The sequence below is a fragment of the Diceros bicornis genome, chromosome 18 (assembly GCF_020826845.1).
Source record: "Diceros bicornis minor isolate mBicDic1 chromosome 18, mDicBic1.mat.cur, whole genome shotgun sequence".
NCBI lineage: Eukaryota > Metazoa > Chordata > Mammalia > Perissodactyla > Rhinocerotidae > Diceros > Diceros bicornis.
In genome coordinates this window covers 49,201,790-49,217,528 of record NC_080757.1, presented here as the reverse complement: position 1 = coordinate 49,217,528, position 15,739 = coordinate 49,201,790, and the positions used below count along the sequence as shown (strand labels likewise).

At 37.0% G+C, this 15,739-nt stretch overlaps 1 protein-coding gene across 5 annotated transcripts in view; it reads right to left on the bottom strand.

The window, feature by feature from the left end:
• The window catches only part of CEP112 (centrosomal protein 112), a 449,184-nt gene that overhangs the window by 170,490 nt on the left and 262,955 nt on the right, over nucleotides 1-15,739 (bottom strand). For all 5 annotated transcript variants that reach the window (XM_058561414.1, XM_058561413.1, XM_058561415.1 and 2 more), the window contains one exon: nucleotides 1,782-2,012. In XM_058561414.1, the coding sequence (XP_058417397.1) occupies nucleotides 1,782-2,012 (231 nt within the window). The remainder of the gene's footprint in view (nucleotides 1-1,781; nucleotides 2,013-15,739) is intronic.

Genomic DNA, 15,739 nt, shown 5'->3' with positions numbered 1-15,739 from the left:
GGTGAGGGACGTGAGAGTTACCTGAAAAGATAAGTGCAACACCACTTTCACTCTCCATTAGTCTCCTTTTATCTGCTACTGTCAGAGGGCTAAACTATCCCGTGTAAGGAAATTTCTCTAAGTCTTGAAACTTTGACTATTTTAGCATCAAAACATTATTATTCTGTACTGCTTTGATGGAATTATCACTAACATCCTCACTTGGATATGTAAAAGGCATCTCAACTGGAACGTGTCCCAAATGGCCCAACCTGCTGCTCTTGTCCTCTTGCAGCAAAGGGGAACTCCAACTGTTTACTGGCTCCAGCTCCTCACCTTGGAATCACTCTTGACTGCTGGCTCCCGTGCTCTCTCTCTCTTTTTCTCTCTTTCTCTCTCCCTCTCCACATCTGAACCAACAGCAAATCTTGTCAGCTCTACCTTCAGAACATAACCCAAATCTGATCAGTCTTTACTACCTTCACTGCTGCTGCCCAGGCCCAAGCCTCTTATATCTTCTCTAAATTACTGCAATAGTCTTTTAACTAGTGTCCCTACTTCCTTCTTTCCCCTCAATGCAGTCTATTCTCAGCATGCGCAGTCAGAGAGATCCTACGCAAATGTGAGCCAGGTCATGTCACTCCTCTGCTCAAAACCCACCGAGCCTCTTCTACTCATGGAGAGTCAAAGTGAAGCCCTTTCAACAGCCACACAGACCCACAGGACCTGTGTCCATCCCCCGAGCTTTCTTCCCCGACCTCATCACCTCCTTCTGCTCCTCCTTGGCTATCATCTCCAGCCACACTGGCCACGCTGCTGTTCCTCCAAGAGGCAAGGCTCACTCCTGCCTCTTTAGAGCCTTCTCCCTATTTATTTCTGGGTTCAGAGCTACACTGCCAAGGGCAAAGTCTGCTGAAATCTGACTCTCAGATAAATTAAGGTACTATAAAGTAAGCACCTTAGGATCATGATCCATGCAAAATCAGTGGAGTAGCGCCTAGAATGGTGTTGTATGCTCTATGAAGGCTTAGCGTTTAAAGAAGAGGTAGAAAAATTAAACAGAATTAGAAGATCCTTAAATCACCCTTTTCAAGTTTCTTGATCCCAAGATATAGACTGGTCTTAAGGAACTCAAGGGGCAACTTACAGTTGTTATGATGAATAGCAATTCACATTTACTACCTGATTAAAATATTTACACTTTTCCAGAACATCAAAAGGATTAATATTTGCAATTGTACCTGGAATATAAGTCAACTCAAAATGTGGGTTGACACATTATTGGATTAACACTATATTAACATTTATTTCAAAAGTATATAATTCTAAAGAAATTTTTCTTAATCTGAAATATCGATCTGGGAAAATATGTCACCATTTATGTTACACTGTTATAAAAAACTGTAAAATCTAGAAATGACTATTAGACAACCTAGGAAAGACCTGAAACCTAGTCTTAACCTAAGAAAACTTAGGGCGACAGCCCAAGTATTCCTAATCAGTATAATATTTCACAACATTATAACACTGTTTTATCACGAAGTGTATTTATTACTATCGAATGGGATATTCCATACAACGTCTTCCATGAAAGTCAAGGGAAAAGTTAGGAAACCTAACTCTCTAGATTATTTTAGTGGTATTTAGATATACACCAAGATACTTACACTGCTCATTTGAATAGTTTATAAATTTGAAGAGTAATTCTAGGTCTACCACCTTTTAAAGATTAAATATAACGCAGCAGTGGATTTCAAGCATGGGTTCAACTGTCTGCAAAAAAGTCCAGTTAGATAGCTTACCTTTTCCAATGCTAACTCTGTCTCAGCAGCATGAGTCTTTTTCAGCTCTGTTTTCATCTTTTCTGATTCAGCCTTCAGTTTGTTGACAGCAGCCTCATGGTCCCTTGCAGCCCTTTGTTTCTCCTCTTCACGAAGAAGACCGAGCTCTACCAGCTGCTGCTTCCTCTGTGAGTTCACATTAACCAGCTCTTCTCTCAACTTGTGCACTTGGGCCTCCATGTCAGCAATAACCTTGTTTTTAAAAATGGAAAAATGGGCAGAGGACATGAATAAGAAAGTCATAAAAGAAGAACTGCAAAAGGCTAACAAACTTACAACAACAGTTCACTCCTTTCTTCCCTCTTTCCTTCCTTCTTTCTTTCCTACCTTCCTTCCCTCACTTTCCAATCCCACGCATTCCCTCCTAGCTCAGACGTAAGCACTACCTAGAACATTTTACCATATACAACATATTTAGTTTTTCTTACTTCAAATATGTACGTAAATGGAATATTACACGTATTCTTCTGCAACTTGCTTTTTTCAAAATATTCAACACTATGTTCCTGAGATTTATCTAGTACTTGCTATTGTATTTTTGTTTTATTTCATTGATTTCTGTTCTTATTTTTATGTCCTTCATTCTACAGTTTGGGTTTATTTTATATTCCTTCTTATAATTTCTTATTTTGGATATTTAACTCATTTATTTTTATCCTTTCTTCTTCTCTGATTTATAAACTTAAGACTATAAATACCCCTCTAAGTATTGCTTAAGTTTAATCTCTTAGGTTTACATATATGGTATCTTCATTATCATTTAGTTCAAAACATTTTTTAACTTCCATTATTATTTTTCTCTTTGGCTTATGAACTATTTAGAAGTATGTGTCTTAATTCTTGGGGTATATTAGATTCCTAGGGCTGCCATAACAAAGTACCACAAACCGGGTGGCTTAAGACAACAGACATTCATATTCTTACAGTTCTAGAAGCTAGAAGTCTGAAATCAAGGTGTTGGCAGGGTTGGTTCCTTCTGAAGGCTCTGAGGGAGATCTGATCCATGCCTCTCTCCCAGCTTCTGGTGTTTGCTGGCAATCCTTGGCATTCCTTGGTTTATAGACACATCACTCCAATCTCTGCCTCCATCTTTATGTGGCTTTCTTTGTATGTCTGCTGTCTCTGTGTCGAAATTTCCCTCTTCTTATAAGGACACTGGTCACCTTGGATAGAGGGCCCACCCAAATCCAACATGATCTAATTTTAACCTTATTACATCTTCAAAGACTCTACTTCCAAGTTCACATTCACAGGTTCTGGGTGGATATGAAATTTTGAGGGGGACACCAATTTACGACATGGAGTTTAATGGTTGTCTTTTTGTTATTCACTTCTTATAGCCAGAGAATGTAGTCTATATTACATTAATTCTCTGAAAATTGTGTGATTGTTTGATGGCCAGTTACACAGTCAATTTTTAAAAAGCTTCATGAACGATTGCTAAGAAATATGTATTCTATAATTTCTGCAGTTGTTGGGTGCTGTGTTCCATACAAATCCACTAGATCAAACTTGTTTATTATGTTGTTGAAATCTCCTATATCTTACTGATTTTCTTCTTTACTTGAGCTATTGATTACTTAAAGACGTGTGTTAAAATCTCCCACTATAATGGCAGGTTTGTCTAATTCTCTTTGTAGTCCTGCTAAATTTTCCTTTACATATTTTGAGGTTTTAAGGTCCATTAAGTTCTTTTTTTTTTTTTTTGTGAGGAAGATCAGCTCTGAGCTAACATCCGTGCTAATCCTCCTCATTTTGCTGAGGAAGACCGGCTCTGAGCTAACGTCTATTGCCAATCCTCCTCCTTTTATTCCCCCCAAAGCCCCAGTCATAGTTGTATGTCATAGTCGCACATCCTTCTAGTTGCTATATGTGGGACATGGCCTCAGCATGGCCGGAGAAGCGATGCATCAGTGTGCACCTGGGATCCGAACGCGGGCCGCCAGTAGCGGAGCGCGTGCACTTAACCGCTAAGCCACAAGGGCGGCCCCCATTAAGTTCCATATCTTACTGTCATCTGGCTTTTTGTTTCCAAATAGTGATCCTCATCCTCTTTCTCTCTAGTCTTGATTTTGCCTTAAAGTCACTTTTGTCTGAGATTAACAGATATTAGTAGCTGCTTTTCGCGGGGGAGATAGCATTTTGTTCGGTATATTTTTACCCATTTTTTTACTTTAAACTTTTTGCATTCTCATGTTGTAGATATCTATCTTATAAATAGCACATATATTTTGAGTTTTCTTTTAAAAATCTAATCAACCTTTGTCTTTTAAATGGAGCCTTTAGTCCAATTTAGTCCACTAATTTGTATATGTTAACATATTTGCCTTTATCTTTTCTCTTATTTTGTGCTATTTGCCCTACCTTTTGTAAATTTTGTTTTTCTCCCTTTTTTTGCCTTCTCTTTTATTTTAAATGAATAAATTTTTTCCTCCTTCAACTTCCTTCTCTTCCTGGTTTGGAAGTGACACACTATATTTTCTCTTAGTGGTAACAGTAAAAGGCCTTAACACCCATGCTTCACTTATAAAAATTTAAAGGTAATTATTTTGATATTCTCCTAAACAATAAAAGAAACTTAGAACATTTTAAGTCCTGTTGCAGTCTTCCATATTTATATGCTACACTTGTTATTTTCAATTTATTTTGTTTTTCTCAACTCAATACTGCTAATTATTTTATTCGGTGAGGAGGTGCTTAAAACTACCCATTTATTTCCCTCTCTTGTTTGGTTACTTCTTCTCGCAACTCTGACCTCCCATACAACCATTTTCCTTTAGCCCCAAGTTCACCCTTTGAGTTCTTTTAAAGGAGTTTGGCAGCAAGCACTCTCAGTTTTTACTAATCTGAAAATATTTTTATGGGTGTTGTTGAGAAGTCAGCTGTTACTCATTTGAAGATCATTTGTTTTTAGCTCTCTGGCTGCTTTTAAGATCTTCTCCGTGTCTTTTGTGTTCTTCAGAGGTTTTTGATTTCCGTAAGCGTAGACATGTTTTTATTTACTCTGACTGGGACATGGCACTCCTCCAAATCTGTCTGATAAGTACTGCAGAATTCTCAGGCATAACCTATTCATGTAATGTCTCTGTTCCATTCTCTCTCCACTCTTCATGGAACTCATTTAGATGGATGTTAAATTTTTCCATTCTTTCATTTCATTTAACCTCTTATATTTTTCATCTCCTTTCCTCTCTCCTACATTCTTCATATTTTCTTCTGTGTCTAATCTGCTCTCAAATCCATCCAAATTCTTAATCTCAACTGTTTTGTTTTTATTTTTAGAAATTTTATTCTTTTTCAAATATGTTTGGTAATTTTTAAACTCCCTTGCTATTTTACTATTTTAAATTCCTCTAAAATCTTTAAATACACATATTAAATATGACTATTTTCTATTCTGTGGCTGATAATTCCAGTATCTCACATCTTTGCATGTCTCGTTTTGCTATGAAAATTTCTGAAGGCTCTGGTTCATGGCACTTTGCTTTTTCTCACATTGTTTTCTATTGTTCTTTTTTAATGTGAGCTCATATTTCTGAATGTTATCTGTTGAAAGTGAAAGTGGGTTATCTAGCAATCATGTGACTCTGATAGACACCTGAAGATATCAGCATCTCTGGAGAACTTTAAAATAAGTTCCCCACCTCAAGTTTTTCAGAATACTCTAATAGAGGATCAGACATCAGATCCTCATGAGAACTGGCTCTTAGTTATGAATTTTCAGGGGCAACCTCCCACTCAATGCTAAGATTTGAAACAGGTAATTTTCCCGTTTCTAGTTCACTGGTTTTTAATTCACCCATACACTGTGGGTATGGCCCTTTGGTGTCCTAGCTTTATGCATGGTGCTATTCTAATAGATTACTCACCTAGAGCAGGCCATAAACTTTGGTTTTTTTCCCCCTGGGCTCCATAAGAGCCAAAAACCTGAAGTTCAAGTCCACTCAGTTTTAGAAAAGGTCCCTCAAGGTGAGAGCTGCCTTCAGTGCTCTGCTTACATCCTGGGTTTCTGTTTTCATTTAGATTTTGATCTCTGAGTATCCTAACCAACTTAAAAGCTCACAAATACACTCAAAAAGATGTTCTTTAAAAAAAAATTTTAGGGGCCGGCCGAGTGGCGTAGCAGTTAAGTTTGCGTGCTCCACTTCGGCAGCCCAGGGTTTGCAGGTTCAGATCCCGGGCGTGGACCGACGCGTCGCTTGTCAAGTCATGCTATGGCAGCGTCCCATACAGAGTAGAAGAAGATGGGCACAGATGTTAGCCCAGGGCCAATCTTTCTCAGCAAAAAAGAGGATTGGCAACAGATGTTAGCTCAGGGCTAATCTTTCTCACAAACACAAAAAATTTTATCTAACCTTTTCAGTTGTTTTCAGAGGGAAAGTTGATCAGATAACCTAGTCGGCCATGCTACCAGATGAATAGCTAGTTCCGGCTAAAGGAACCTCTTACTATTATTATCAATGCATTAGCTATGAATGAAACATTGTCTAAAACACAATGGTAACTATTTAATGCATGATGTACTTTCAACAAGCACTGCATAAACCAACATTTCCGTGATTGGAAACCAGAAAATCCAAAAGTGACAATAATGGTTAGTGGCAATAAACTAACATTAGGATACTAGGAACAGGGCTACAAAGCTAGATGATGAAAAGCTGCTTTAATAATCAAAATACCTACAATAAGTAATTACCTCATTTTCAATAAAAATCCTGTACTCATTCTATTTTAATTGTTAACAATTTTATTATAATTTCTACATGATAAATAATAATTGCTAGCGTTTTGACTATTTACTTTGCACCAGGCATCTCATGTAGATTATCTTCTTTAATGTTTGCAACAACCCAATATTATTAATACAAAGTTTTCCCTTATTTTGGATTATGGTCAGTACATACTGGTTCAACTATTGACCCTGCTCCCTCCCTACACTAGAATGGAAGAGACATATTACAGATGGTTGGTCAAACACATTTACGTTGGAAGAGGAGAAAGGGCTTGATAATAACAAATCTGAGCCCCAGGGGCTAGAGTATCATGATAAGAGTGCTCCATTTTTATCCTGCCTCTCTACGAAACCTGACTTGAAATAGATAGCCCCAGAGGACTATATAAGAGAAATGTGTAAGAAATATACGTTATAGAAAAGGTCAATTCTCATAAATCTGTAGTAGAAAAGATCAGTCTTTTTCCTCAATAAAGGTATGCAATGTTTTAAAGTTTATTTGCTTCTCTGCTTCATACATGTATTGGTATCTGTTTACTGATAAAGAGTTGTAAACCAATTATCCTGAAAACAAAGTCTTTTGCCTTCTGCTCCTTGTTTTATAATGATTTCTCCCCGTTGAACTTGATACTTCAGCATAGTAAGAGGAGATGGTCAATATAATCATGTTCTGAAATAGATGAGAAATCTTCCAAGAGTGGAGAGACTTAGGCAGTGACAACAGTTATGTTTCTAGGCGGCAAAACATTCTTTTAAAAAAAGCTCAGCGAGGAGCCAGCCTGGTAGCCTAGTGGTTAAGTTCATGTGCTCCGCTTTGGTGGCCCGCGGTCCACAGGTTCAGATCCCGGGCGCAGACCTATGTGCCACTCATCAAACCATGCTGTGGCAGCGTCCCATACACAAAATAGAGGAAGATGGGCACAGATGTTAGCTCAGGGCCAATCTTCCTCAGCAAAAAAAAAGCTCAGAGATATCAAGATGGCAGAGTAGGATGGGCTGCTGACTCCATTTCCCAAAATCAGCCACAGAGAAACCACAGGAAGCAGGAATCTGAGCTATCAATGATGACGACAACAACAACAATAAAAACGATAAGACACAATCAGAGGAGCTCCTGGGAAGAACAAAGGCTCTCCTGAACCACAGACTATGTGTGGGGTGGGCAAGGGGTTACAGCCTGGGACACAACCAGGAAACTGTTGTAAGAAGAGGAGACGGAAGAATGCTTTACTTTCTGCTCTTGCTTCTCTCTTTTGCTGCCATGAGACAATCTCACCTGTCCTATTACCATGCTGGAAACAAGAACCCAACACGGTGTTGCTATGAGTCAGGTCATACCAAGGCAAGTGAAAGCCTTGCTGGGGTGAGGCGCTGAAGAGGACAGGTACCGACTCATCAGAACTTCTGGGGCATTCACTCTTCCACACTCCCCCTCCAAACTTCCAGGACTAATGACGTTTAACCTTAGAAGACTGCCTCCTCCCGTTGCCATTTGTCTCCAAGAGGTTCGATAAGTTCCTGACGGAGAAGCTGTGAGAGGGACTGGTGCAGCGATGGAGCGCTCTGTCTCGGGGTTCATAACCTCCTCCTTTCATAAGCTCATCCAGTAGGTCAAGGACTAAGGCCTGGCTTTTGCTTTTCCCAGTAGATGTCACCACTTAAGACTATCTGATAGTCCCAGGGGAATACCAGCTCACTAGCCAAACTAATTACACCCGAAAACTAAACGACATATGTTATCCGAAGCAGTATAACTGGGACAGATAGATCAATAATTTTTTAAAAGAATAATAAGTATATACATAATAAATATACTGAAAAGGGTAAGCAAAGAAATCAGAGACATGAAGCAAGAATCAGAAATCATAAAAGAAGGAAAAAGTGGAAATGATGGGAGAAAGAGCAGGGTAGGGTCGCTACAGTCAAAGAACAGAATTGTAAACTGTAAAGGATGATCAGAATGAAGAACTCTCCCAGAAGGCAGCAAGAAAAGATAATGAGATAGGAAATATAAGAGAAAAGTTGCGAGTTGTGGACAGAAGAAATGACAATATGGAGAAAATGGAGTGCTATGGTCTGAACGTTTGTGTCCCCTCAAAATCCATATGTTGAAACCTTACGCCCAAGGTGATGGTATTAGGAGATGGGACCTTTAGGGAGTGATTAATGTCTGTATCAAATGGAATTAGTGCCTTTATAAAAGAGACCCAGAGAGCTCCCTTGCCCCTTCCACCATGTGAGGACACAGGGAGAAGGTGATAGCTATGAACCAGGAAGAGGGCTCTCATCAGAATGCAACCATGCTGGTGCCTTGATCTTGGACTTTCAGCCTCCAGAACTGGGACAGACAAATTTCTGTTGTTTATAATCCACCCAGTCTGTGGTATTCTGTTACAGCAACCTGAACAGACTAAGACATGGAATCTGAGAAAAACAGATAAGGAAAGATTTTATCCAAGTTCAATCTGATCACATACTATACTGTGTCAAAGCAGTAAGAATTTCTCATAAAGAATGATATTTATTGTGTTTTATTAATTTATTCTTATTGTGTACCTGTAACCCCTAATTTTCACTATGATTAGTACAAAGTTAACATCCAAAAGTCACAAGGTCACAGTGTCTTTATAAAAAATAAAAGATGAACAAAAAAATGTTAGTTTTCCAAAAACACTGATACCACTCCAAACTGAATTTCAATCTTTGTCAATGTACATAAAAATATTTTTAAATGGTATAATCACTGTGTAGATACTTTTATACCTTTTTGCACACCTAATTTTACATCTTCATTCCCATTTATTAGTGTATTTGTCACTTTTAGTGGCTCTTTGGTATTTCATCATCATAGTATATCATAATTTACTTAATCATATATGATATTTGTCTTATTTCCAATTATTCATTACTATATACAAGACATTTGTGAATAAATTACAATGATATTTTGCTTTTAGGTTATGTTATCAAAATTATTTGATCAAAAGATAAGAATAACTTTTCAACTTTTTTTTCCAAATTGCCCTGCAGGAACACCGAATCTGTTTCCAGGGTGAACAATGTATACATGTACCTGTTTCTCCACACCCTTGCCAGTGCTGCACTTCACCATTTTGTGTATTTTATTAGTAGACTAGGTATATGATGAACTTAGGGGAAGGCATTTTAAATTGCTAGCAACATTGATATGCACTGGCTTTATTCCAATGGTGATTTTCAAATAGAAAAACTATACAGACAAATGTATCAACTAATTAGGGAAGAAATAAACATTAAATGAAAGACCTAAATGCTGAAGGCTTCACTTCAGTATTTAATATTTTAATCATTAGCATGTCCTGATAACTACAGTGATGAAAATGCCAAGGTCAATCTGGAATAGATGTGTTCATTTTTCTTTAATATTATAAATAGTGAGCTATAAAACTTCATCTATGTGACCAATATAAAAGAGCAGAATTACAAAAAAATTCACAAATTAATAAAGGTTGTGTCTATTAGAGATATACTATAAGGACAACTTTTAATCAAGTTGACTTTCAATTAACAGTTAAAAACATATAGACCAGAAAATGTGAAAGCAACCTAAATGTCCATTGATGGATAAATAGATAAGCAAAATGTGGTTTATATGTACAATGGAATATTATTTAGCCTTAAAAAGGAAGGAAATTCTGCAATATGCTACAACATGGATGAATCTTGAGGACATTATGCTAAGTGATATAAACCAGTCACCAAAAGACAAATACTGTATGATTTCACTTATATGTGGTATTTAGAGTAGTCAAAATCATTTAGACAAAAAGTATAATGGTGGTTGCCAGAGGACGGGGGAGAGGAGAATGGGAGTTATTGTTTAATGGATAAAGAGTTTCAGTTTAACAAGGTGAAAAGAGATAGGCGGATAGGTGGTGGTAATGGTTGCACAACAATGTGAATGTATTTGAATGTGAACATACCACTGAGCTCTACACTCAAAAGTGGTTGAGATGGTAAATTTTATGTTATATATATTTTACCACAATAAAAGAATAAACTACAAAAAAACTCCACAACAACATATAGACCAGTTTCCTTAGAAAGCTATGACTCTTGAAGCCATTCTGAATCTGAAAAATTCTGGCAAAAGTAGTGGAGCTTAAAACACCTTATAAATGATAAGAGATTGCCAGGATTATCATCAAAGTAGTCCCAAACAAAATTTTAAAATGCACTTTATGAAAGTAATATGTATCTAAGTTGAGGACACATTAAGAAACAATCATTTGGATTATTTTCAAAATTGAAAAATTATTCTATCGGCACTCTTGGAATAAAGATACATTAACAACTTATTGATATATTAGGTTACCTTTGTACACTCATAGCGAGTCTATGAGCAATCACTACCACAAGCTGAAATATTTACCTTGTGCAACTCTTTAATTTATAATTATGAATAATTCACTACTTATTAGGATCTATGATGTGGAAGTCACCATGATAAGTGACTTCCAGAAAAAAATTTCCCTAAAGAGTTTAGACTATAATACATAAGCTACACATACGTGTACGCACACACACACAAGCCATAAGAGCCATAAGAGAAGACAAAGTGCCATAAGAGTTCAGAAGAGGGAGGAGATACTTTGAGCCAGGAAGGATTCTGGAAAACTGAATAAAACTGAATGCATCTGAGATAGACCTTAAGAGGTAAATTAGCACCATTTGGGAACAGGGATAGATATAGGACATTTCAGGCAGAAAGAATGAACTGCATGGAAGAAGAAAAGCAGAGCATTAAAGAGGAATAGAGAAAACTCAGAAAAGAGAGATTTGATATGCATATTGAAGGATTTTGAATGTTAAGCTACAGGAGTTGGATTTCAAGGCACTGGAGGACCAATGAAGATGCCTAAATTGGATGATGGAGCAGGGTACGTGGAGATAGTGAGCTAAGTAATACTACTGGATTTGTACTAAGAAAGACTACTCTGGAGGCATTTATATAACAGACTAGACACACTCGAGATGGGAAGGCCAGCATTGGAGGAAAGAGTGGAAGGAATGGGAATACAATTTTAGAAGTAGAATTGAAAGAACTAAACAACTAAATGCATGTTGAAAGCAAGGAAGAGTGAGGAATATTGGTGCTTTAGGAAATTTACTTCAAGCGGTTTGACAGATTAGATATTCTGAGAGGCCCTCATAGGATGAAACAACTAGATTCCAAATAAAATACAATTTTTTCTATTTCTTTGCTCAGAGGCAGTAAGAGAAACATCCAAAGGGAAAAAGAAAACATAACAAAAACCACACACATGTAAAACTGCAGGTCCCAAAAATAGGATAATAAGCAGTAAACACACTCCAAAGGCAAGGTATCTTTGAAGGCAAATGTCCTTATCAGCATTGCAGCTTCAGGGGAAGGGAATATGGGAGCTGAACATGATACCACCAGATTAAGTCAGAGAGGCTAGAATAGGACTAAAGTAGTTCTAGGTCAGTAGTGTCATCTACTCCCACTTGAAGCTAAAACAAATTCCCTCTGGAGAAAAGTTTATTCAGTTTAATGTCTCCAAGTTCCCCATAAATAAGATAAACCAAAAATGAGCTCAAAGTAGAAAATTGCTAAGTCCAGAAAAAAAAAAAACACCATTGGTAAGAATCCGCAGAAACAGATTCCCACTGGCAAGCACTTCAGAAATGGGAAATACCAGAAGAAGAATATAAAATAAATATGCATTAAATATTTAAAGAAACAAAGTATGAATTCACAAAATGAATAAACCAAAAGAGATTAAGCAAATACTACCAGATTTGAGAAAGAACCAAACATAATTTCCAAAAATAAAGTTTTTGTATAAAAGATAGGATGGATGAGTTAAGGCAGTTTAAACATAGCAGAAGTGAGAAGCAGTAAAACAGAAGAGAGATCTTAATAAATTACTTAGAATGTAGCACAGTAATATCAGAAGATAAAAACTGTAAGTGAGATGTTTAAGGCTAAGGAAGGTAATAAGAAGATCTAATACACGTCTAGGGTTCCACAAAGATAGAAGAGGGAAGAAAAGATCAGGAAAATATGAAAATATGATGTCTGAGAATTTTCCAGAACTGAAGAAAAGCAAGAATCCACAGAAATAGTAAGCAGAATAAACATCAAAAGGATGGAAAAAAAGAAAGAAAAGAAAAGAAAAGAAAGAAAAGATATCTACATCTAGATACTAGGTAATGACATGACAGAATACACAAGACAAAAAGTTAAAAGCAGACAAGGTGGGGGCCGGCCCAGCGGCGCAAGCGGTTAAGTGCGCAGGCTCCGCTTCAGTGGCCCGGGGTTCGCAGGTTCGGATCTCGGGCGTGCACCCACGCACCGCTTGTTAAGCCATGCTGTGGTGGCATCCCATGTAAAGTAGAGGAAGATGAGCATGGATGTTAGCCCAGGGCCAATCTTCCTCAAGAAAAAAGGGGAGGATTGGCAACAGATGTTAGCTGAGAGTAGTCCTCCTCACACACACAGAAAAGCAGACAAGGTAGAGGAAAAACAGACTACATTAGGTAAATGACATCCCAGTAGCAACAAGCACACCAAGCATCCAGATTTTGGTTTCTAGTACCATTCTCCAATAAAAGGAACCAATGGTCCTTGGACAAATGACTGATTCTAGGAATGGGCAAGAAATACATAAGATGAGCTTAGAGCATCTTGTTGCACTAGAAGTAAAGAAGTGCTCATTGATGAAAGAATACCAAAGAGACAAGGGGCCAACTGAAAGAGCTCTTAATGGCCAAAGCTGGAACACTCTGAGACACAGTACTGGATTATACCCCAAAGAATAAAATAAATATCCATGAGTACATACTGATATAAAAGATTTAATAAATTAATAAATGGAGGAGAAGAAACAAATTTTCCTTGCAAAAGAATTCCAAAGTATAATAAAAGGGCATTTTACAAATTCCTAATGGGTACTCCTCAAAACTGTCAAGGTCATCAAAAATAATGAAAATCAGACAACCTATCACAGCAAAGAGGAGACGAAGGAGACAAGACAACTAAATGTAATATGATATTCTGGATGGGATCTTGGAACAGAAAAAGGACATTAGGTTAAAACTAAGGAAATCTGAATAAGATATGGATTTTAGTTAATGATGATGTATCAATATTGGTACATAATTGTAAGTAATGTATTATACTAACGTAAGATGTTAATAGGGGAAACCAGATATGAGATATATGGGAGCTCTCTATACTATCTTCTCAATTTCTCTGTAAATCTAAAACTATTTTAAAAATAAAGTCTATTTTAAAAAATAAGAGCAAGAAAAAAGTGGGAAGTGGGAAAGATGAAAAAAAGTAAGATGGTCTATCAATAATCACAATAAATGTAAATGGCCCAAAATTACTGGCTAAAACAGTGTGATAGTTTAGATTTTTTTAACAAATCAAAATTCATCTATGTTTTTTATGAGACACACTGAAGACATGAAGAGATTGAAACCAAAGAGATGGAAAAAGTTACACCAGTAAAATATTAACTAAAGGCACCCTCAAAACAGAGTATCACTATATAATGATTTTAAAAAATTTCATTCACCAAGGAGATACATCTAAACTTGCACACGTGATAAAACAATCTCAAAATATATACAACAAATTTAATAGAACTACTGAGGAAAATGGATAAATCCACCATTCTAGAAGATTTCTTCATTCTCACACACACACACACACACACACACACACACAAACAGACATGAAACGCAAGTGCCAACACACTACAAGAAATTGGTGGTATTAAAGAGACATTCTTTGACAAGATTGCAATTAAATTAGGAACCATGACCAAAATAGCAACAACAAAACCAAAATAATTCCCCATATACTTTGAAATTAAAAATATACACCTTAAATAACTCATGGTTCAAAATGAAATTAAGATAAAAATTAAAAGTACTTGGAACTGATCTCCGGAAGAAGAAAGAAGGCATTTTTTCTGTTTGTGTTGTTTTAGACAGGAATGTTAATACTGACAGAGGTGCGTGGGAGATATTTTACTGTATCTTTTTTTGTGACTCTTAAATTCTGATTGATGTTACCATATTTCCTAATCAAAGATAAATTCATAAAATTTCAATAAAAATTCTTAGAAATGATTAATAATGAAAATATTACTTATCAAATCATGAAGGATGAAGCTAAAGTGAAGGAAATATGTAACCCTAACATGTTATTTATTTATTTATTTATTTACTTATTTATTTATTTATTTATTTTTTTGTGAGGAGGACCAGCCCTGAGCTAACATTTGATGCCAATCCTCCCCTTTTTTTCTTGAGGAAGATTGGCCCTGGGCTAACATCCGTGCCCATCTTCCTCTACTTTACATGGGACGCCGCCACAGCATGGCCCAACAAGCGGTGCACGGGTGCACGCCCGGGATCCGAACCTGCGAACCCTGGGCCATGAAAGTGGAGCGCACACACCCAACCACTTGTGCCACCGGGCCAGCCCCAACATGTGATTTATTTTTAAAAGGCTAATTATTAATGAAGTAGGCAGCCAATTTAAGAAATTAGCAAGATAGAACAATTTCTAGCTTAAATTTAGATAGAACAGTCTAGCTAATGGCAAGACTAAGGAAGGAAACAACAAGAAGGCACAGATAAACAATATTAGGGATAAAAACAAAGCTATGGCAATATTATCTAGAAAAAAGAGATAACTAATACTAAAATTTGAAAAGGACATACTACAGATCCATCAGAGATTAAAAAGATAATAAGTGGGGGCCAGCCTCGTGGCGCAGCAGTTAAGTGTGCATGCTCAGCTGTGGCAGCCTGGGGTTCACTGGTTCGGATCCCGGGCATGCACCAATGCACTGCTTGGCAAGCCACGCTGTGGTGGCATCCCATATAAAGTGGAGGAAGACGGGCATGGATGTTAGCCCAGGGCCAGTCTTCCTCGGCAAAAAAAAAGAGGAGAATTGGCAGATGTTAGCACAGGACTGATCTCCTCACAAAAAAATAAAAATAAAAAGATAATACCATAAAATGTTATGCCAATATTTGGAGAACCTAGGTGAAATAGATTCCTAGGAAAATACAAAATGCAAAAGAAGAAATAGAACAACTAAACAGTCTAATTAAAGAAACTGAAAAAATAGTTAAAAAAGAAAACATTAAGCTCAGATAATTT